The sequence below is a fragment of the Felis catus genome, chromosome A1 (genome assembly GCF_018350175.1).
Source record: "Felis catus isolate Fca126 chromosome A1, F.catus_Fca126_mat1.0, whole genome shotgun sequence".
NCBI classification, from domain to species: Eukaryota; Metazoa; Chordata; class Mammalia; order Carnivora; family Felidae; genus Felis; species Felis catus.
Window position 1 is genome coordinate 123,671,922 of NC_058368.1, and position 23,776 is coordinate 123,695,697.

Genomic DNA, 23,776 nt, shown 5'->3' on the forward strand with positions numbered 1-23,776 from the left:
CTTTTGATAGGAAATTATATACTCAGGATGGCAGTGTTTTAACTAAACAAAAATAATATTTTATTTTTTATTTTTTGAAAGAATCTTCAGGCTCCACGTTGAATGTGGAGCCTGATGCGGGCTTGATCTCATGAACACAAGATCATGACCTGAGCCGAAATCAACAGTCAGATAGATGCTTCACAGACTGAGCCACCCAGGCACACCCCAACAGGAATAATGTTTTTAATTTTCGGTAATAAAATGGAATAATGCCATCACAGATAAACAGATGATCCTACTAAGTCATATTTGTGTGGTGGTTTTTTTTTTTTTTTCCGCCTCTTTGGTTTTATTTGCTTGGCAGTAACCTCAAGGCTTGCTGTATTAATTCCACTTAAAAGAGCTGAAAATGCTGTCCATCACTGAATTTCTAATAACAAACTTGGCCTCAGTCAGATGTTACTTCAGCATGAATCAGATTAATATGCAGAATTTTTAAAGACTGTAAGATAATTGTTGCTCAACTGAACAGACATTTTAAATGAAAAAATGGCAGAGGGAATATGAAAGAAATAAGAATTACAAGAAGCAAAAACCCCCCCCACAGTATTTAAAGAAGACCGTTTTAGAAATGTTTTATTCATTTCAAAAATATTGACTTATGTAGATATTTATAATGGTGAATGGTATTTATCAAATTAGAGATTTACATTAAACTCTTTAAAAACGAAACTAAATGAGCTTGCAGTTTGTAGAGATTATTGTAATAATATTTTAAATGCTGTTGTTACTGTTTTTAAGAGAAATTATATTTTGGGACATCCAATATTATATGCTTTTAAACTAACATTATTAAAGACTATTAATTGATGAATCATTGATTTTTATGATGCAAAGGTCAAACATCTCTGCAACAGAATATTAGAGCCTTTACTATACTACATTGAACTTCATTGGTTTTAAGCTTTAATGTTGACGTTTATAGCATTTTTTTATTATGGTGTCCTGTTACATGGTGTACATGGTGTCATAAAGTTTGTTTCTAAGCCTCCATTAAATGATCATTTAGTGATGTGGTTCTAGAATCTTGCTCTATTATGTGACTACTGTGTGCCAGGCATTGTGCTAGTAAACACTTTATATAATTTACATCTAATCACCAAAGTGATTAACTCAGGGTAGATATTATTTCTTCTTTGTTCAAGAAAGCTGAGTTTTTAAAAAGTAATTTTCCCAACGTCATGGAGGTGTGGTATATGATGGCACTAGGATTTGAACCTCGGCCTCTGTGATTACAAATCACATGGTAGTTTATAACTGCATCTAAGCACCCTAATGCCTTATCCTTGAATTTCGGGTCTTCTTAAATCCTAACCTAGATTGCACCATCTCCATCCACTGACACTTCATGCTTGTAGGAATGGTAAGAGGGTATTTATAACAGTTTCATGGTGAGTAGCCATAGCCGAGGATGTGAGAAGAGGAAAGCGTGACACACTTCACTTGTGAACACTGCGTAACACACAGGAAACTTGGTATGTGTAGGACCACTTGCGCAGTGTAAAGCTGCCATACGGCACCACCACTCTTAAGAATGAAATTAATGACTGTTCTATGCCTAGGTAATTCCAAGCTATTATGCTCATATTTATAGAATATCTGCTTCTCTGAGAAGTCAGACACAATGACATAATAGTGGTTCATAGCAGATAGTTTGTTTTGTTTGAAGAAAAATCAAGGGGCAACAGATCTGCAAATCTGGAGAGCCCTATAAAATTGTCTTTGTGGATTATTTTTCTGTTCTTTGTACTTAAATGGAAGAATTATCGCAGTATCGGAGATAGATCTGAAACTGCTGAAATTGAAGACAGTTTGGTGTCTTAGAGCATACCAGCATTCCTGAAATCTATTTTGCCCCTTTCCAATTCCTTGGGGCTATTTGTACATCACAATTTGTGTGAGAAATCTAAGTTTGAAAATCTGAGGAATTCAGTTTATAACTATAACTTGAAGTTGGGTCTGACATCAGTGTAATCTTCATGTTTTTCTAGTCTGGATGCCATTATATCAGCTATACTTTTTCTTTGTAAAATTGGGATAGACTGTATATTAACTCTTAAAAATAAAACGTAAGTAAACAGCAGAAAAATAACTGAGAACCTTGATTTACTTAGGATAGTCCATCCTTTTTCCAGCATACTGTGTGTCCCCCACACTCCCGCCCTTTATTTACCCTGCTGTTATTTAGTTCTTCCATTTCAGAATAGCTATTCTCTCAACTTGTTATAGTACATGTTTTATATGATTGGGAAAATACTGTAACCAGAGTTTTAGCCCATAGTACATTGTGTCTTGGCACAAAATGATTGCATTGGAAATTTAAAATGCACTTTGTTCAAAACATATTTGTTACTAGTTTGATTCTTAATTATCTTTTTTTTTTTAATGTTTATTTTTGAGAGACAGAGTATGAGTAGGGGAGGGGCAGAGAGAGAGGGAGACACAGAATCCAAAGCAGGCTCCAGACTCTGAGCTGTCAGCACAGAGCCTGAAGCAGGGCTCGAACCAACGAACCATGAGATCATGACCTGAGCTCAACCGACTAAAGCCACCCAGGCGCCCCTTAATTTTTTTTTTTATATGAAAATAAAAGTGATCCTTTCATGTCATTTCAGAGGTAGTTTTAACTATTTTTCAGACATTAACTGGCACAACTTAACATTTTAATGATAAATACCATGTGTTTGAAGGGATGCCTAATGCAAGAGAGGAGCTTATACTGTGATTCAATTGAGGAAGTTTGAAGACTTCATACAAATATTTACTTCCTTTGTATCACCCTGAAAACAAAACGGTATAATGTGGGGTTTTTTTTCTTATTTCTATCAAACTAAATTGGAAGAGGAATTTAAAACAGTATGTGTAGGGGCTAAGGTCTGGAGTTTCAATCTATTACTCTATGTAATAGATCCATTGTAAGCTTTCAGAGGCCCTTAAATTTTGTCTATACAGAAACAATATTGTACTCTTCACTGTGCATGAACGACTTAGTTTTCACTTATTTCATCACAGGAGGTTTCTAATGACCAGTGCTATCACTGGAAATGTTTGCTTCTGCCTGCCACAAGTTTTTAAAACAAATGCCGTGTAGTGCATTCACACACTCTGCCTCCACTACAAGCTCTTCTCAAAATGCCTTTCAACATTCATAGTTTTACCCTTCCCTAGGTCAAGGTACATCACTCTCACTAGGGATTTTCCAATGGATTTGTTCTTAGAAATACTTTTGCTAATAATAATAGGGTGACCATTTAGTAACATGTATTATGTCTGTTTCATTTCTGGCAAAATTTTAGTACTAAATTACTTAGTATTTGATTCTTAGGCATTTGGTGAATAATTACTGAGACCCTGGTAAGGGAGCAGGTACTGTGCTTGGTGCCTTGTGAGCAGCCGTCTCTACCCTCCAGAAAGGGTTTGGGCCTGAGCTGCGATCCAGTGATACATAGTTGCAAGAAGATACATTTGTGATCCTAACCTCAGGTCAAACTCATTAAAACCACTTACATGTGAGTATGAAATCAGATTCAGAACATGAACTATGGGGACCACTTTGTGGAATACCAGAAAGCTGGAGGTAGGAATACTGTTCAGAGAAAGGTGTTACTTTCCATCCTCAGTGCGAATCATACTGTTTTGTTCAAGAACCAGATGAGCCTCATTGATTACAAAATTGCCTTTTAAAGCATGTGTGCCCAAATGTCCATCAGTCAGTGAATAATTAAACTATGGTATGTCAGTATTATGTAGTAGCACCTATAAAAAGGAATGAAGTACCGATTAATGCTAAAATGTGAATGAACTTTGAACTCCTTAAGGTTCTAGGTGTAAGAGAGGGCAAATAGAGGGGAGCCTGGGTGCTCAGTCCATTGAGCATCTGACTTCAGCTCAGGTCATGATCTCATGGTTCATGGGTTTGAGCCCCACTTCGGGCTCTGTGCTGACAGCCCAGAGCCTGGAGCCTGCTTCAGATTCTGTGTCTCCCTCTCTCTCTGCTCTGCCCTGCTAGAACTCTGTCTCTCTCTCTCAAAAATAAACCCTAAAAAAAATTTTTTTTAATCAAAAAAATAATAATAATAAAGGCAGACAGAGGCAACTATTGTATAATTCCACTTATATGAAATGTCCAGAATAGGCAAATCCATAGAGACAGGAAGTAGATTAATGGTTGCCATGGGCCAGGGTCTAGAGTAGGAAGCAACATTGAATTCTGAGTAATCAGAATTTTTTTTTCTTTAATTGTGACAAAATATACATAAAATTCACCATTTTAAATGTCCATTTCAATGTCACTGACCTTTAAACTCAGGTTTACCTCACCATTCCGGAAAGAACTCAACATTGAGATTATAATTCACGGAGCATAAAAATCCACCCTTTTAATTACGAGTATTATTTAGTGGTTTTTAATGTATTCAGAGCTGTACAACCATTATCACGATATATTTTTAGAATATTTTTACCACCCACAAGAAGTCACTCCTCACTTGCTTATAATATAGTTCCTCACATAGTAAATGGCGTAGACGAATGTAATCCCTGGTCTGTAAACTTCGAGACAGTGGACATAGGGTGTCAAGCGTCTGCTCCCCCGCTCTGTTGGGGACATGTGTTGTCTCATTTTGTTGAAATTACTACAAATCACCAGTGACTTTCTGATTGCTAAAATCAGAAAACACCCATTTATCTGACTAGATCCTACTTGCCGGTTTTTACCACTTACTGTTTCTAGAAACTCATTAATGGTAAATTCTTTGGTCCTGGCAATGAAGGTTTTTACAGAAGTGAAGAGCTTTACAGTAAGGCCTAAGAAACTTATAAAATATTTATTTTTTAATTATTTTAAATGTGTAAACTTATTATAAATTGAAATTTTCTAAAGTAATACACATTAGAGAAAATTTAGAAAACATCTCACTTCTATGATCTTTGACATAATTTCTCCATCATTTATTCCTAGCTCTGACCTTGTTCATGTTGTCTGTAACTTTTTTCTCCCCTTTTCCTTCTTTGGAAAATGAGGATAATGACAGTGCTTGTCTCGTGGAATTGTAAATGTCAAACAAGGTGATTTACATAAAATACACACTACAGACCTGCCACAGAATAAGTGCTCAGAATCTAATAAAGTACCTTGCTAGGTGCTAAATAGCTTTGACAGAATTGTGTAGTAGAAATAGGGTGTACTTGAGAGGTGGAGTTTTTTTTCCCCCCAGAACTCCATGAACCTTTTAATGAGAGAAGGGCGAAAAAGGCTATGGACTTTGGATATTTTGGTAAAGGGTTATATCATGACATGATATTCCTTTACGGTTTTGCCCATGTCAAAGAATTTATGTATCTCTTATCTCAAGTGATACCATCCAGAGTTAGGTAGAGCAAGCCCTTTCTTTAAATAGCATTTACTATCGTTGTACATACCTTAGAAATGAGAGTAGGGTAAGGGCCTACATCACAGAGTTAATTACTTAGTGGCAGAATCTGGGCTAGAACCCAGGTCTCCATCAAGTCTTTGCTCTTTTTTGCTCTGACCTGGTGCCTCAGCTCAGTCCGTTGAACCAAGTCTAAAGTTGTGAACATCCTGTATATAAGAGATGGAAGGGTATTATCCCCAGTTGTCTTTAAAGTAACCTGTGTGCTGGTCATCTTCATTACCAATGTCATCCCAACAAAACTCACAGAATGTGCAATAGCATTGTTGCATTTTCATTGCTCTGGCCCATAGGTGGCTTCAGGGGAGGAAAAAAAAAAGGAAAACTCAGCCCCGAACAGTGAGTATATTTCAAGAACTTGATAAATGCTGATGAATTATTTCAGTGTTGCAAGGAGTAGAAGTAAGGGCTTAAGAGTTACTAGCTGGCATGTCAGACAGGTATTCCTAATGTATATCAGACATTAAAAGTAAACTCCCAAGAGTTGTCAACTTGAGCACATAGCTCTTTGAGAAAGGATCCCAGGCCCCTTCTTGCTGAAGTGAGACAGATGTGAAATGAAGTTTACAGCTTCAGCTTTAATACAAACACTTGTCTCAGGGAGTCAAATACAAATGGGAGGAGGCTTATCTCCTCTTTTGTGTTCCCTTGAGGCACATTGTGTGAAGAAGGCACTGATGAAAGTCTGTTTAAGGTCAGGAAGAATGGATGCACCTTTGAAATGACAAGTCTGATCCTCTTATTACTCCCCCACATAAAAATCTCTGCATTCTCTGCAGTTGACACTTGATCTCGGCCCAGGGCATGATCTTGCAGTTTGTGAGTTCGAGGCCCACTTAGGGCTCTGCACTGATGGTACAGAGCCTGCTTGGGATTCTGTCTCTCCTTCTCTCTGACCGTCCCCTGGCTTGTCCTAATAAACTTTAAAAAAAAAAATCTCTGCATTCTCTTCACAGGATGGTATCCAGATCCCTAGTAGGCCACACTCCGCATCCTTGAGTAGCTGCAGTTTGTCAGACTTCTCTGCATTGCCTCAGTGGTCGTCCCTTGTTACTCTGTGACAGAGACCTCCTCATTCTTAATAGACCCTGGTTATATGTTGTCTTTGCTGGCCTTCACCCAAAGTTGCTCTCTCCCCTGCTCCCAGAGCATTTTGTTTATTTCTAAATAAGAGCAAATGTCAACCCATTATAAGTCCATGACTCTCTAGCATTAGTCAAGGATGGGAAATTTAGCTTTTTATATCCTTCCTAGTGCCTACCAGGCAGCCAATGAAGTTTGCTACCTGATTTACTGGATGGGAAGTCCCTCAAAGTACTGTTAGTTAATCATCCCATGTTCTCCTATCTTGCCTGTTAACAAAAGTTCTACTGTTTTGGTTATTTCCATTTTATAAGTAATTTGTTTCCTTTTCTTTATAGGCAGCATAATTCGTTGTATGAGGCGCCTGGAAGAACTGCTTAGACAGATGTGTCAAGCAGCAAAAGCCATTGGAAATACTGAGCTGGAAAACAAATTTGCAGAAGGTCAGTATCCAGTCTATAAGCTTTTTCTAATAAGGCAAATCCTGTGAGACCTGAGTTCTTGACCACAATGTAGGAAGACTTTTTCAGATGCTTTCTAATGGAATGCCATGGAGGGCCATCTAGTAGTGTTTAAAGAAACTTTTAGAGTGTATGGGAAGAAGTTTTGGGATTTTATATATAATCATTTGTAAGATTTTTTATTGAGTACTGTCTGCCAGGCATTGTTTTAAACACTAGGGGATACAGCAGTGAACCAAAAAACCCACAAATCCCTGCCTTCATGGAGCTTACATTCTGGTGTGGGGAGATGTAAAATAAGTCAGCACTTAAAATATTTCAGGTGGTTATAAGTCTACAGAAGAAAAAGAGGAAGAGACAATAGGAATTGAGAGATAGATGAGATGCCTGGGGGCCCTACTCAGGAGGTGGCATTAAGGCCCACTCAGGAGTCTATGCTTGATAGACTTAAGCAGCAGCACAAGGCCAGTGTGGCTAAAGCAGAGTGAGCAGTGAGTAGAATAGTATGAAGGAGAAAAGAAATTATCATTTTAACCCCTAGGCCCCGGCCTTTTTCTTGAAATGATTATTGGAGGTTTTGAACACAGGAGTGCTGTGCACTGGCTTGGGTTTCAGAGCAATTCTTGCTGTTGCATTGTAGGCCAGTCTGTAGATGAGCAAGGTGGAAGCAGGAAGACCAGATCATGGAAGGATAGCCAGTCCGAGGTGGTAGTGACAGAGGTGGGCGGTGGGTCTAACATGTTTACAGTTTGTTCCGTCTGACACAACCAGTGTCCTGAGACGAGGTGTTCAGAAACTGAGTTACGTTTCCTTATGCTCGATGGGGCAGACCTATTTCATCAACCCAAGTTTAAGTCTCGTTATATAAACTTTTTTTTTCTAATGTTTATGTTTTGTTTCGAAAGAGAGAGAGCAAGCAGGGGAGGGACAGAGAGAGGGAGACACAGAATCTGAAGCAGGCTCCAGGCTCTGAGCTGTCAGCACAGAGCCCGAAGCAGGGCTCAAACCCATGAACCATGAGATCATGACCTGAGCTGAAGTCACATGCTTAACTGACTGTGAACCACCCAGCCGCCCCTAAACATTTTTAGATAATAAAATTTGTCCTGTCTTCGGGCAGAAAGAATTTCACATGGTAAGTGAAAATACAGGATCTCCTGACGTAGGCTGAAAGTACATGCTATTGGGCCAATAACTTCTTTTGACAGTTTAGTCCTTTCCTCAGTAATAAATCTTTGTGAATAATTTGAACCACTCCCACCCCCTACATACACACACGGAGACATACTGGGCATTTCAGAGTCTAGCCTAAGTTTTTATGTTTCCCCCCTCTCAGAGGTGGCTGTGGACTCTTCCAGGTATCTTTTAGACCAACAGGGTCTTGTACCATCAGGATTGTTGTGTTAAAACCGCACCAGAGGGGAATTACGATCTTTGTGGTCTTAAAATTTTAAATCTTATTTTCTTTTCTTGTAGGAATCACCAAAATCAAGAGAGATATTGTATTTGCTGCCAGCCTCTACTTGTAAAAAGAGCCAGCGAAATGAATGTGGGATTTTAAAGTTTTCACCACCTGATTACAGCTGACTGCATACAAATGCTTACACAAGTATTGATTTGGTTCTTTCATCTCAAGGCAGTCGTTCAAACATTTTAATATGTATTATGTTTAAATCAGGCATCATGCTAAGAAAGCATACATTACATACACATTTGTACATAAGCATTACATTTTTTTAATAAAAAAATGTACAGGTGGGCATTGTTTTAGTGAAAGGCTTAAAGTTTTTTAAATGAATTCAGAGCTATTAGATAACCACTGTGTTAAAGGGAACTATATACACACAGGTAAAGTGGGCATCCAAGAGGTATAGCAGCAGCAGTCCCTTAAAGGCTTGTACACCATGAAGAAAACGCATCCTCTTGCCTTCTGGTTGCAATCATTTTCCGTTAGAAAGCAGGCCAGCTTGATCTGAGCACTCTGCTACCTTCAAGGTTGGTGATTGTTCCTATAGTGATTGCTTGCGGTTGGTGTTTCATGCAGAGTTGTATGAGAGTCCTCCTCTTTCCTTTCTTTAAAAGGAGAATTTCTCTCCCTGAAGAAATCTGATACATACACTACCTATAGAGAACAAATTCTACTTAGAATGGGACAAAAGTATTTAATGATGTAATTTAATTTTAAAAACCATATACATAGTTGTAACAGTTTGCAAAAAATAAATATAAACAAAAGGCGTATGTTAAAGGGTACAGAAAATTAGTGACCAACAGGAAGTTTTAATGTTAAAGGAAATTCTTCTAAAATTCAGAGTTGCTTAGTTAGGTCTTAAGTACAGCTTTACTCTGTTAGCACTTAAGGTATTCTTCAGTTCATACAAAAAAAAAAACCCAAAACGCCGTAGGCATAGCCTTTTACAAAACTACATGTAGTAGTAAGTTTTTATAACTTTTAGGAAAAGCAGCATAGTTTATTATCTGCTGTCTATCCTAACATGACTTAGTAACATTGGTGTTCTTAGTAAAAATTACTAAGCCACAGTATCTTCCTTTGTATAGTTTTTTTCAATAGCACATGTTTTCTACTTATTTATCCCAGTGTTTATCAGTATCAACATATAGGCTGCCGTCCTGTATACTTACAACTAATATTGCCACCAGAGCTCCTTGAATGAGTCCAGTTAGTACATCACTCCAATGGTGCTTGTAGTCAGAAACTCGAGAAAGACCCACATAAATGGATACAGCAACAAGACCAAATTGCAGTGTGGGGCGTAAGAGTCTTGCCCAGTCTCCCTTCATCCTGGCTTGAAGGTAAAGCTAATAGAAAAGATAAGAATAAAGAGTTTAACATACCAACTAGAAACTTTAGTATCACCACACCCCTAAAGTGTTGGTGTTTGAAATGATTAATAGTCATTAAATGTTAATAGTCATTACCATTAATAACCACTGAATAATCAGAGTATAAATTATATATGGAATAGGGCTTTAGGCAAGCATTCTTATGCTCATTAACACCTGTAAAGTTAATCTTTTTAAAAACCAAAACAGGGGCACCTGGGTGGCTCAGTCTGTTAAGTCTGACTTCAGCTCAGGTCATGATCTCGTGATTCATGAGTTCAGGCCCCCATCAGGCTTTGTGCTGACAGCTCAGAGCCTGGAGCCTGCTTTGGATTCTGTGTCTCCCTCTCTGTGCCCCTCCCCTGTTCACGCTCTGTCTCTCTCAAAAATAAACATTTAAAAAGTTTGTTTTTAAAAAAGCAAAACAAAAAGTGCCCAAGAAACTTGACTTTTAGAAGAGTTTATTACTGTATCTAGACTACTTTTGAAATTGTAAAAAAGACAATTGTTGACAGCGCCTCTTCCTGTGTTTTGTGTTATAATTCTGATTAAGAGGCAACTGTTATCATTAGTTCCAAGTCTTGGGATAAACTGCTAGCATTCTGAACACAAGGTTGTCCTTATTCTGGGCCAACCTACTAAGTTTTCTGCCCTGTTTATCTAGGGACTAAGTTTAATTCATTCAAACAGTTTACTTGACAGTTCCACAATCCTCAGATTACTTAAAAGGATAACAAAGAATAAATAATCTGTATTTATAATACAGTAATCTGCCTAAATAAGTACAGGTTCTCTGATCCAACAATGAAATACATTTTCTGATTAGCACCTATACACCCTTTTAGTTCCATGACTTTACACTAATCAGGTGAGAATTTCCCCTCTTCTCTGTCAGCCTGCCTTTGACTTTGGGTGCATCCCTAAAGACTTGACCCCCTTTAAGCAAATCTGGTCTCTTTTTTTGAAAAAAATTTTTTGCCTTATTTCTATCTAGTAACAATATGCCTTCAAAGTATATTTCAAAAATTCTGTTTGATAATTTGTGATTCATACACTTAATCAAATGCATTCCTCAGAAAACAATGTATGTTGGTTGTGTGCATTGGCACTGCCTATTTGAAATAGATACACAATCCATTCCCAGCTCTTTGACCACTGCTGTGAGCATTCAGTTCTCAGCAGCTGGCAAAGACTCAGAGGTTATCTAATTTTATCAAGTTTTTTACATGGTTGTACAACATGGTTGTAAAAGAACATGAGTTGTTCAACTGAATTGCACTCATTAGCTGGTTTAAAGTCCTACTGGCTTTCTGCAGAGCCCCTCCTTTCCTTTTTTGTTTGTTGTTGAAGCTATAAAAACATAAATAGTAAGAGGCTTGTCTCAACATTCTGGAGTTGAGAAGAAAGTCGGTTCTGGTTGAATCAAAGTTTGCATCTGGCAGCTGAAGCCAATTTGGCGACACAAACATGCCAGTTAGAGTCCCCTCACTAGTTCTACCTTAATTGGAATTTTTTTTTTTTTTTTCATTTTCAGGATAACAGTACCTTGAGTGAGGCTGAAGCCAGGTTTGGATATTACTGCCTAAAAGTGCAGCTGTCCCTATTCTGGTTATTTAGTTGCCTCTGCCTTTTCATATAATTGTTAAAGGCATCGGTTCTGCAGACTAAAAACATATACCTATGAGTTATAAATCCTTCTATGAGTGTATCTTAGGGAGACCTGCACCTGTCTCTGCTAAGGACATAGCAAGAAAAAACAATACCAACTCTAAAATGGAACTTCCACTTAGTCCTATGTTGTGCTTTCAATTCAAAGGAAACTCAGGGCGCTGAGGGTCCTTCCTCACTTAGGATTCTAAAATCTTCAAACAGTATTTTCCTTCCAAAGACCCTGACTTTAACACAAGGTTCAATATACTTCAGATGAAACCTTTACCCCTTTAAGTTTTCCCCTTACATATCTAGCCAAGTATAGGTGTTACCCCCATCTCTGGGTATCCAAAGATTACTTCATCCTAAGGGGGTACCAGGAATCCTCCCCCCCCCCCCCCCCGCCCCATTGTGGTTATATACCTAACTTTGCCCTCCCTCTAGGCTCTGGCTCCTCTGATGACTAATGGCTGTGGCATGTATGCAGGCTGTGGTCAGAACAGTGGTCATAGCTTTGGGTGAGGTTGGCTAATTGTGCTTTGTATTTGCCTGCTTTGTGTTTCCCTGAGTCCAAGATACTCAAGGGAGCTCTGGGAAGGTCAGGCATCACTTAACCTATAGCCCTGTTCATTTCCATGAAAAATCTTCCATTTCAGTAGACCTCCAGGGGTAAATACTGAGTTTCTTGGACTTTGGATCACTTGCCAAGTCTAGACTTTGACAACTCCCCACCCATGTTGCCAGACAGCTTCACCATATCTTCCTGGTGGCTCCATGTCCAAAGCCTTTCTCAGGTTCTGCAGTACAGATCTCTTAAGCTCCTTCCCTCTGAAGGCACTAGACATTTGAGTTCTACCACTCATCTAACTGCTTCCCAACATCATTACCTATTGGCTGTTTCCTTTTGCATTCTTTGACTTTGTGGGTTTATAACCTTTTATTCTATTGCTTGTCCTTTAAGAGGAAAGAAAACAGCATATGCTCCTTTAAAAAGTTTCTGTCGAGGAAAGAATATGTTCCTAACTGCCTTAGAGAAACAATGTCTGAAGCTCTCACCACTCTTCTACTAATCCTAGATATAGGGACAGAGCTCATGGATTAATGCCACAGCTGATAATAAGAAGGCTCTATAAGTCCCTGCCTTTGCAAACTCCATTCTTACCCCCAGTCCCCACACATACCTATGCCAGTCATATAGGCACTAAAACACATTCAAGGGTCGCCTGTCTGGCTCAGTTTGTTAAGCATCCAACTCTGTTTCAGCTCAGGTCAGGATCTCACAGTTCATGAGTTCGAGCCCTGCATGGGATTCTCTGTCTCCCTCTCTCTGCCCCTTCCCTGCTCAAAATCAACATTTAAACAACACACACACACACACACACACACACATTGGTGGAAGGAAGTCCGTTCCTTATCTTGGAAAACTCAGAAGAACTACAGAACTCTAATCCAACATTGTGTACAGTCCTGACAGACTCTCTGGCAATCTTACAAATTCCCCTCCGGGGCGGGGGGGCAGGGGCACTGTCTTCCCACAACATAGTTGAAGGGGGAAGGGGAAGCCCCATTTGAACCACACAGCTCTGCCTTTACTTTTGAGAGGACATTGAAGATGACCCATGACACGCCTGACCCAGACATCTGCTGCACTGTATTCTCCCTCTGGAATTTACACTGGAAGGATGAAAGGGTTCTCTTTTTTGTTAGAAGTGTAGAAAGGATACCTAAAAGGATACAGGATAGGCTACTTGCAAACTCAGCTTATAAGGATGTAAAAGCTATGGTTCAGCAATGACAGCAAGCCAGTGAGTAAATGGATCAGAATGGCAGCCACACTGAAAATCCAGGCGACCAGTGAGACTGAGCAAGTTCAGTTCTGTTCCTGGTGGGAGGCTAGTTCTGGACTGTGTTATGTCTTTACTATCAACCTTTTTTTTTCTCTGGGAGATCGAAGTGAGTCAGTTGCTTACATACAACCAAAAGATAAAAAAGCCAATTACCAGCCACCCCTGTGTGTTTAACCAAAATCTCATTTTGTTTTAATTTGGATTCTGACTCAAATGATAAAATTTCACTTTTTAAATAGGTAAGTTTCAATTTGAAAAGGAAAACCATGTTTATACACATGGGTTCAAGTAGCAAGAAAACGCATGAAAACAAACATTAAATGTCCACTGAAGTGGACATTGAAAGAGTCCATTAAATGTCCATTGAAAGAGAAGTCTGGCACTAAGCACAGGATTTACTTCCATGACTTCTTTCTACATACACTATAAGGTGTGAGCCTCTACCATAAGCCAAATAGTTATCTACCATCTCCTTCAGTCTCCTCTGGCCCATTCTGATTCTTCTCTGAGAGTGGTGCAGTTTGGCCTCACCTGGCCAATGAGTATTTAGGTCAGCTGGTGGGAGATTCTAAGCCTCTGGATCCCTCCTGATCCTAAACATCCAACTTTCTGGTGAAGGAAGCTCCAAAGTGGAAAGTTCACTACTAGAAATATGAGAAAGGGTAGAAAAGGCCAAACCTTTTCTACCTGAAAGACATAACCTGCAGCTGGTGTAGTTGGTCAAGGAAGTACTCCCCAGAAGCAAAGACAACAGTCGTGTTTGTTGAAGGAACACGTGAGCCTACCACTAGGGTCACCCCTGCTGTCACATCGAGGAAAAAGCAGGAGGCATGTGGGTTTCCATAAGGCACAAACAGCATAAATAAGTACTTATAGGAAAAGCAAAGATCTATCCTACACTTAACTAACCTTTACACTGCTCCCTGCCCCCATTTTCATCTATTGAAAAAGGCAGGATAGACCTATATACCACAGGAGGACTTGGAGCGGAAATCAACCTCAGGGCTCAAAAGGAAACCAGTGAGGCCTATCTCTATTCCTCCCTGTCTGCAGCAGGGGAACTATTATTTGAACCTGACCACACTGTGTTAGAGCACATCAAGTACAACCACTGATTGTACATAGGCCAGTATGTAGGGTTAAATGTCCAGCATCTTTTTTTTTTTTTTAAGTGTCCTCTCTTATTACTCGGCAATCAAAAAAGAATGAAATCTTGCCATTTGCAGCTATGTGGATGGAACTGGAGGGTATCGTGCTAAGTGAAATTAGAGAAAGACAAAAATCATATGACTTCACTCATACGTGGACTTTAAGATAAACAAAACAGATGAACATAAGGGAAGGGAAACAAAAATAATATAAAAACGGAAGGGAACAAAACAGACGAGACTTAAAATTACGGAGAACAAACTGAGGTTTACAGGAGGGGTTGTGGGAGGGGGGATGGGCTAAAGGGGTAAGGGGCACTAAGGGATCTACTCCTGAAATCATTTTTGCACTAATGATGCTAATTTGGATGTAAATTTTAAAAAATAAAAAACAAAATTAAAAAATAAAGTGTCCACTCTTAACAAAAAACCTATTGAACATGGGATGGAAATAAGTTACTATGCCCAGTATTTTTTAAAAGAAATAAGGGCTTCTTAGTGGAGATCTTACTAGAGACTCATAAAGGCAATTTCTTATTCCTTAAGGCAACAAGGACAGAGGAATCGATATGCTCAATATAACCAGATATTTAAACCCAGAGAGGATTGTAGGAAGACACTCTACCATTCAGGCAGCAAATGCTTCCCTGACAAGTGCAGAGAGGTCTTCCTCCTAATCCAGAGAGAACCCAACACTGAATCTCTATGAAGAACCTCATGATAGTTTTATAGAGCACATGAAGACCTGGTCAAAATAAATAGGAATTTTCAATGTACAGGGCCACAATGGAACAAAATTAGAAGGTACACGTTTTTCTTTTTTTTTTTTTTTTTGTAAAAATTATTATATATACATCTTTTTTGAATAAGGAAATTCAATGTCTGTTGATGCAACTTTGATATTCTTTGATTATTTTATTATCCCCAAAGGGTAGAATATAGCCTTTTTTTGCCTAAAATTTCTAAAAAAAATATTAGCTTCTATTAAACTAATTACTCTATTAAAACAGATTGCTATTTTAAAATCTGATTGCTAATCAAAATATTTTTTGAAGCTGATTTAGTTTGCCTTTCCTTGATCCTGTAACACTTAACTGCAAATGCTGTTGTCTCACAAGAGTTTCTTAACCTATTCTTAAAATGAGAGGGTTATTTTTTTTTTCCTTTTTTCAATTTTAGAGTCGGTGGGCCAGCTTGCAAGCTATGAATGGTTTTCACATTCGGGGTGCCTGGGTGGCTCACTAGGTTGAGCATCTGACTTCTGATTTTGGTTCAGGTCGTGATCTCCCGAATCAGGATCGAGCCCCGCAGCAGCGAGAATGCAGAGCCTGCTGGCAATTGTCTCTTTCGCTCTCTGTCCCTCCCCCACTTGTGATCATACTCTCTACAAAAAGAATAGTTTCCCCATTTTAAAGGACTTTTTAAAAGAAGAATATGCAACTGAGACTACATGTGGCCCACAAAGCCTAACTATGATCTGACCTCTTACTGAAATCTTCTGCCGACTCCTGGACTAGACCAACAGCAGCATGTTCAACACAAAGAGATATTCCTTGCTCTACTTATTTGAAATACAGCTTCTAAGCCTAAGCCAGGCAATATATTGTTCCACCTACATTTGATGACAGAACTGGCCAGGAGAATACCCTAAGACTGACCTCTGTTTAGTCTTCTCTAGGCTTCAATTTCACCATCTTTAGGATTCACAGAGTTCCTAAATTTAGATGTAGAATCCCATGTTACAATTAAGATCCATGTAGTTCCTGGGCTCTGTTCACTTGCCCAATGCTCAGCATTAATTCACAACTTGGAAAACATCTTCATGAAATATCACTAGGTAATACACGGTGAGTGAGAGGTAAGGGGTTGTACAAATCTTAAGGAAATCAAAGCGCCAGATTCAGACAAGTGGGCAACACTATCCAAACACAGCAGGTGGGGGTGATGAGACCCAGACACAAGCCTTTCTGTGGCAGGGAAGGGGGTCTAGCTGAAGCACCTACACTAAGGTACTTGGGCCCCCACTATGGTAATTTATACAGGAATTTCATAAAAGACAGTGACATAAACAATCTTGAGATTTCAGGCTCAATAGTACAGTGCTGGGAGAATTTTTTAGTGCATTCCTTTAGTATATTCCAATACATTCCATTTATATATATGGACTGAAAAAAGAACAGTCTCATAACATGGTTCTTTCCTGGACAGTCAAGTAAATTTGGAATCTTTGGCATTCAGCCTAGTTCAACAGACATCACTAAGCACAGAAACTAGCTATGTGCAAAGAAGCCAGGCCATATGCTCCTGCCAGCCTAGGTGGTTTCCATGGGTGCTGACTGGCACTGTGTGAAGTGCAGGGCTGGGCTGCCTGCCAGAGGTGAACAACAATGGTCAGGAATTATCTTCTCTTAAGATACTTCTTCAAGTAGAAGTTAATTTCTGGGTGTCAGGATTTCCTGACAAATTTTGACTATCAAAAGCCATCCTCAGAATTTAAATGACTGTACATCTCCACCCAAATCTGGGACTGGCCCATGATGCCAAGATGCCTAGGGAAACAAGATGAGTCATTGCCTAAGGAATTGGCAGAGGAGGTGGAGTGGTTAAATGTTGTATATAAATGTGAAAGCTGGAAAGCGGGAGCCATCTGTGTGTTCAGGGGCTGAAATAAAAGCTTGGGCCTACATCCACATCAAGTAAATATTTCCACTGCTTAGAGTCAGTGAAATGCAGTGCACGACTGCTCCGGCCAACTTTCTTCTCCAGAAAGGCCTTGGTCTCTGAGAAACATATTTATTGGAACTTTTCATTATAACTTTATATCTAATAGCTCATACCCAATTACCAAACTACAGTGTCGGTAATTTTCCCTCTGCTTATAGCCCTAACTTGCCTCCTCATATGCTCCTGGGTGTCCACAGAGCAGGCTTACCACTGAGGCCCTCTAAATAATCATTTTGTCTTCTGTACATTAGTTTTATATTTTACAGAAGAGCCCTCAGTAAAAGTTTATATCTGACTGAATATACATCTATTTTGAGAAGGGTCAAAGGAGCAAAGATGAACAGTAAACTATAGGATATGGACACTGATACATCTAAGAATATACTTTACAATTAAAAACAGGTGGTAAAAGTTGTATGTCATCACCTGACCTTCAAAATAATTGGACTAGGGTTAAGATCAAGCAGAGAATCAGCAAACCAAGGGAACCTGATTAATAAGAGACCAGTAGAGAGCTTACAGACCTTAATAGCCTCCCAAGGCCCCTACTTCTCCATTTATAAAAAGGGTGGCAACCATCCCTCTTCTACTTCATGAGGATTACTAGAGTCAACAATTAAAGTAGTATCAACGCAAATCATCTGTATCAACCTCAGATTCTTTTTTTCTTGTTCTTTTTTACATTTATTTAGTTTAAATTTATTTATGTATTTCCTTAGTATTTATTTTTTCAAGTTTTTATTTAATCTTTTTTTAATTTTTTAAGTTAATTTATTTTTGAGAGGGAGAAGCAGAAAGGGGGAGAGAGAGAGAATCCTAAGAAGGCTCTGCACAGTCAGAACCCACGACGAACTACACTGTTCGAACCCACCAACCCTGAGATTGTGACCTGAGCTGAAATCAAGAGTGGGGCGCCCAACCAACTGGAGCACCCAGGTGCAGATTATTAAGTCTCTCTCCTTAAACACTGAAAAGATACTGATACATGCAGATGAAGGACCTAACAAAGCTCAAAACCTACCCTGGTGAGGTCGGCTGTGGGCATACAAATCACATCCAAACGTTCAAAAGCCATCAGTGTAGTCACAAACTTGTGCTTTGGGAAGATTTCTCAGGCTACTAATGGCTTTAGCCTTCATCGCCCCCTGTCTCTATGCCCTATTTAAAAAGAAAAATATACAGTGGCTCCTTTTAGAAAGAATGCTAACTTTTCCTAGTAAGATAAATGAACAGAGGATATTGGAATAGTACTTCTTGTTACTCCCTTCAAATAAGTCACATTCCTCATGGCACGTTTTCAGAAACATTTGGGTGTGTGTTTTCAAAAAGAAGCCCTAAATTCTGCTGAATTAGTACCCTGTTGCTTCCTCACAAAATTAAATTAACCTAAGACAAAAGACTTAAAATCCAGAAATCCTGAAGAAGCCAAAATTAGTTCTACTGAAATGGTTGTGAAATTGTGGGTTTGAATTTTATATAACACACATATCTGTAATTTTTATATTCTTTTGACTTTTCAAATTTGGTTTTTCCAATAAAAGCAGGATTCTGGTAAAAATTGATTTTAAAATCTCTCTAAATGAGACCAAATTAACTCCCAGCAGTCTACTCTTAATATTACATATCATGGACTTATATGTACGCATTAAATACTTCTATAGCACTTAATGTGACCAAGGGGGAGAAAAAATTTACATAGAACACAACTATATAAAAGTCCATTCATAAGACTAAATGTTACAGCTGATCCTTTAGGGTGAAGATCTTCTCCCCCTCTCTTAAGAGTTTTTCTAACAAATTTTGTTGAAAATTTGTTGGAACTTTGTTGGAATTTATTGGAAATTTGTTCTTAACTTTATATAAAGAGAGAAAGAGACAGAGACAGACGGAAACTGGGAACATTATAAAAAATAAGTCAACTGAATTGACCTTTAAAGACTCCTTGTAGGGGCACCTGGGTTGCTCAGTCTGTTGAGAGCCCAACTCTTGATTTCAGCTCCAGTTATGATCCCAGGGTAGTGGGATTCAGCCCTACTTAAGATTCTTTCTCTCTCCCTCTGCCACTCTCCCCTGCTCCTACTCTCTCTCTCTCTCAAATCATACATACATACATATTCCTTGTATATGCCCTAAAGCTAGGTCTTCCTAAAGCTACTCTGGATACACATTTGTCTCTAGATATGAAGAATGTAGATGCAAATATTTTCTAACTCTTCACCGTCAGCTTTGTATACTGCAGGTGCAAATGGCCATGCTGCTTTCTGGACTAGCAATTAGAAGTGGACCTGAAAACCGTATCCATGAAAAGCTCCTGAAGCAGCAACTGCCTCTCCCAGGAGCCGAAACCTTTCTAGTCCCGTGGAAAGCCATCAATGAAATACTTCAGAAGGTGAAAGGAAAATAAAACCTACTCAAAAAGAAGCAACAACTGCCATCACATCAGCTAATCAAAACTCAACTCCTAAACCCAGCAGCCACCAGGAGGAAAGAGGCCAGGCTGCCGCACCCTCCTGCCAAGCACAGGGGGCCAGGGCTCCCAGTTAGGGTAAGGTTATCACAGCAGCGGTCACCTTCGCCTGGTATTTCAGATCAGTGACCTGCTGTGATTACACAGAAGGTGTTGCTACGTTCCAGGAAATATGTCCCAAAGGGAGGGCACACATCAACCAATTCTTAGCACCAGGTTTACAGATTTGATGATTAGGTTTCTACCGCTGTCAGGAAAAACCTACTTCAACAGTGAAGACTCCCTACAGTCCTGAAGGTTCTCAATTTACAACCTGCTCCCTAATTGTGTCCGTTTGCTACCTTTAAATGAAGGACAAAAATACTTCTGAACAGTTGTAACTGGCTTTGGCAGAAGCACAGGCATCCATTCTCTCAACTGCGGCCAGCAATGGAGCACAGCTGATGAGATGCCAGGGGTGGCCACACAGGAGAGGACACCCAGGCTGAACACATGAATTGTATGCGGTACATAATCCCCCATAAACAGAGTACTTACTGCCACGAACAGCATGCAGTACATGGAGAATGAAGAGTGGCCCGAGTAAAAAGACAATCTAGAAGAGAAAGAAGAGAAATGTCAATTTTCCTTCCTAGAGGCAGATGACAGTCTTGCTATCCTAAATCTTACGCCATAATAAGTACATCTCTTTCCCCTCACCTTAGAAATCAGATGAGTGGGGAACAGGGACAGTTAGGACAGAAACATTGTAGTCTTGAGGGACGGGGTGTCTTATTACTGAGACTTCCAGGGTAGAGACAAACAATTCTCAATTAATACCTGACAAGCCATAACTAGTATAAATGGTCTGACTTCATGACATATAAACTTAACTGACCATGATTTAAGTTTTATTTTCTACTTGCAGAGTTTGTCCCTGAGTACTAGTAATACCTCCTTTGGAACACTCAGAAGTTGACTACCTTTTCAAAAATAAATTCACTTTTAAAAAATTAAAAGTGGCATTTTAGCATTTTAAACAGGCACACATCTTGCCTTAGAATTCCCACCAAAGTGCTTTTGTTTGACATATATTTTAAAATTATACACTGACAGTCCTGTACCAGATGAATCCTCTTTCAATATTATATTCTGTAAACATGTGAATATTTACCACCTAAAAATGACAGAATGCTTGCAAAACTTAATTTTATGGCACTTTTTGAAAAGGGGAAAGCTCACTAACATTCATGATCTAAGTTCTGCTTACATAGTACTGGCCAGTGATGCAGAAAAGGCAAGCACACACATCTGACAAAGTAAAAGTACTCCATGCAAATGCAAAAGATGTATCAAGCAAATAATTAGGATGTTTTCCTACATAGAATAAGAAAACCAAGAAAGGCAGGCTTTTAAGTATTTTACTTATTACACTTTGCTTGATTCAAAAGGAATTTGGTTCCCTGGATTCAGCGAAGAGAATTTAAAACATCAGAATGTCAATCTGTGTATGCAACTAAGGGTGGGTGGCAGGAGAGATTTCTTAAGCCTGTATTGGCGATGATCTACCAAGAATTATGATAGTCTTTTTCATAATCAGACACATCTCTAAGAAAATGAATATTCTCACTTCTTGTACCAGCTAGGAATTGTGTGATTAAATCTGATAATTATTGTGAATTTAATCTATGTAAAACAAGAAAAATAAATTACTTTTAGCCTTACTATTTGGCTGTAGAGAACAGATCAATACAAATCCTTACTTTAAATCAGATAATTAGAGCAGAGTTCTGTACATTTTATGTTTCAGTAAGTTATACTGACGAGCCTATAAGTAAATAAAAGCCAATTTCAAGGACTGTCAAATCCTATCAAGCCAACACAACCACGATCAAAGAAATGTTTTCAAAGCCAAGCAAGTTCAAAGTTTCACAAAGACTTCATGTTCAGAGTATTCACTGTACACTGTGCTACAAAGTCATAAATTCAAAAGTATGTGATAGTTTTAAAGAGTTCTGATTCAGTCAGATTTCGTTAGTTGAAAACAAAATGGTTTCGGTTTTTTATTCTAAGTGCATAAACAGACATTTTATTCAGTATAGAATCAGCCAAACAATAACCTGTGACTTCAACAAATGGATTAAAAGACACAAATAAGAACTCTATTTGACCTAAGCCTCTAAGTCTTCTTCACCCACAGTAAGTGATCAAATAGATCATGGTAATACTGACTTTTATTACCATTAAAAACAGAATAAAACACCAAAAAATAAAATTATTTTCATACTCCATATACATCTCTTTACTGGAATCGCTCGGAGATACAGGTCTTATGTCTGAAACTCACAAATGAACAAATAATTTTATAAGTAGTTTCACAAAATCCGAAAACTAGGAACACCTGGCTGGCTCAAGTCAGTACAGCACGAGACCCTTGATCTCGGGATTGAGAGTTCAAGTCCCATGTGGCATGTAGAGATTAAACATAAAATCTTTAAAAAATAATAAAAATAAGATAAGATCTCAAATGTAGTGAAAATGCAGAATGTTTTCATCATAGTAACCTCACTGAAATGTTTAAGATTTTGGTCCTGGCCTCCAAACACCACCCTGTTCTTAGATTTCCACCAATCCTAGGCTACCTATCTGACTTCATTATAATTCCTCCAATGAATGTACACAGATAAATAACTACACCAGCTTTCCATCAAAGCTTAAGAAAGTCTTTTCAGAAAGAAAATTTACAGAAAAAAAATATATATATTCTGAAATGCAGCTATTTTCACTAGTTCAGGCATGGACTATTAAACTGAGCGTGTAGACAAGTCTTGACAATACAACTTACTGTGAATGGGATTCTATTCCAAATGCCAAACTTCAGATTTTCTCTCTCTTGGGAGAGCTCATTAAACTTGGCCTGAATCCCAAAGTCATAGCCTTACAGCCATCCACCCCTACTGTGTCTGTCAGCTCCCCCTCCTCAAGCCATCATTCTTCCATCTCAGTTTTCCAACATCTACATAAATGCTCAGCCTTATCAACTGGCAAACAGGCAAAAACAGCCAAATCCAACCTGTATCAGTCATCAGAAGCAAGCAACTCACATAAAGCGTTTCTTCATTTTTTACCTGGCATTTACGAAGCATTTTGGGGCTCATGAGGAGATTGAATCACAACCTCCTAAATCATCTCAATGTTCTTGCCCTCCCTCAGATTTTCCTCCTCCCACACCCCAAAGTTAAAAGGCACAAACCAATTATATCTTTAGCTATTCTCTTAGTTTGAAATGTCTACTTTGCATTCAACGTTGAATGATGGGTTTCCTGAATACAGAACTGTAGGTTAATGCTTTTTTTCTCATTACTTTGAGGGTATCATTAGACTATCTTCTGGTTTCTACTTCTTTATTAAAATAGAAGCTATCTGTCTGCCATTCCCTTCTGGGTTACCCGTCCTTTGAAACTGCCCCCGACCCCAGCACCTCCACACCAAAGTCTCCACTATTCTCCAGTCTCACGATCATATGTCTAGTAGGAATGTCTTCTTCTTTATCTGATTTAGTATTCGTTGGCTTCTCATTTGTATACTTCACCCAATGCTGAACAGGGTTCGGCCATCATACCTTTTCTTTGACTGTTATGTCTCCTCCATGCTCTTCTCTTTTTCTGAGATTCAACAGGTTCAACATGTGACACATTTTCATCCTATCTCTCCGTATCTCTTAACCTTTCTTTTATACTTTTAATCTTGGTCTGTCTTCCATTTCAGCTCTGAGCCCTTTCACTGTGTCTAATGTGCTTAACCAGTCTATTTATTTACATTACTATGTATCATTTATAAAAGATCCCTTTGGTTCTTTTTCAAACCTATGGTCATTTTCCACTCTTTATCCTACATTATATTCTCAACCTCTTATTTATACACAGTAGACAAACTTATTTAGTTTGTCTTATCTTATTTATACACAGTAGACAACTTCTGTAGTTTGTCTTATCTCCTGACTCTCAGCATAGTTTTCTTCTATGGATGTTCATTCTTATGAGCTCGTGTCCTTGGAACTCTATCTGTGGGGATCGTAGAGGCCTTGGTTTAAAAAGAG

At 38.7% G+C, this 23,776-nt stretch overlaps 2 protein-coding genes across 7 annotated transcripts in view; one reads left to right on the forward strand and one right to left on the reverse strand.

Annotated features, from left to right (window-relative positions):
• The window catches only part of MTREX (Mtr4 exosome RNA helicase), a 107,676-nt gene extending 98,896 nt beyond the window's left edge, over positions 1–8,780 (forward strand). For all 3 annotated transcript variants that reach the window (XM_003980964.6, XM_045060726.1, XM_045060724.1), the window contains 2 exons: positions 6,896–7,000; positions 8,495–8,780. In XM_003980964.6, coding sequence (XP_003981013.2) covers positions 6,896–7,000; positions 8,495–8,547 — 158 coding nt within the window. In that variant the 3' untranslated portion in view covers positions 8,548–8,780. The remainder of the gene's footprint in view (positions 1–6,895; positions 7,001–8,494) is intronic.
• PLPP1 (phospholipid phosphatase 1) overlaps positions 8,658–23,776 on the reverse strand; it is a 90,398-nt gene continuing 75,279 nt past the window's right edge. For all 4 annotated transcript variants that reach the window (XM_003980965.6, XM_003980966.6, XM_019834145.3 and 1 more), the window contains exons 4-6: positions 20,236–20,293; positions 9,662–9,838; positions 8,658–9,140 (exon numbers count right to left, since the gene is read on the reverse strand). In XM_003980965.6, coding sequence (XP_003981014.1) covers positions 9,009–9,140; positions 9,662–9,838; positions 20,236–20,293 — 367 coding nt within the window. In that variant the 3' untranslated portion in view covers positions 8,658–9,008. The remainder of the gene's footprint in view (positions 9,141–9,661; positions 9,839–20,235; positions 20,294–23,776) is intronic.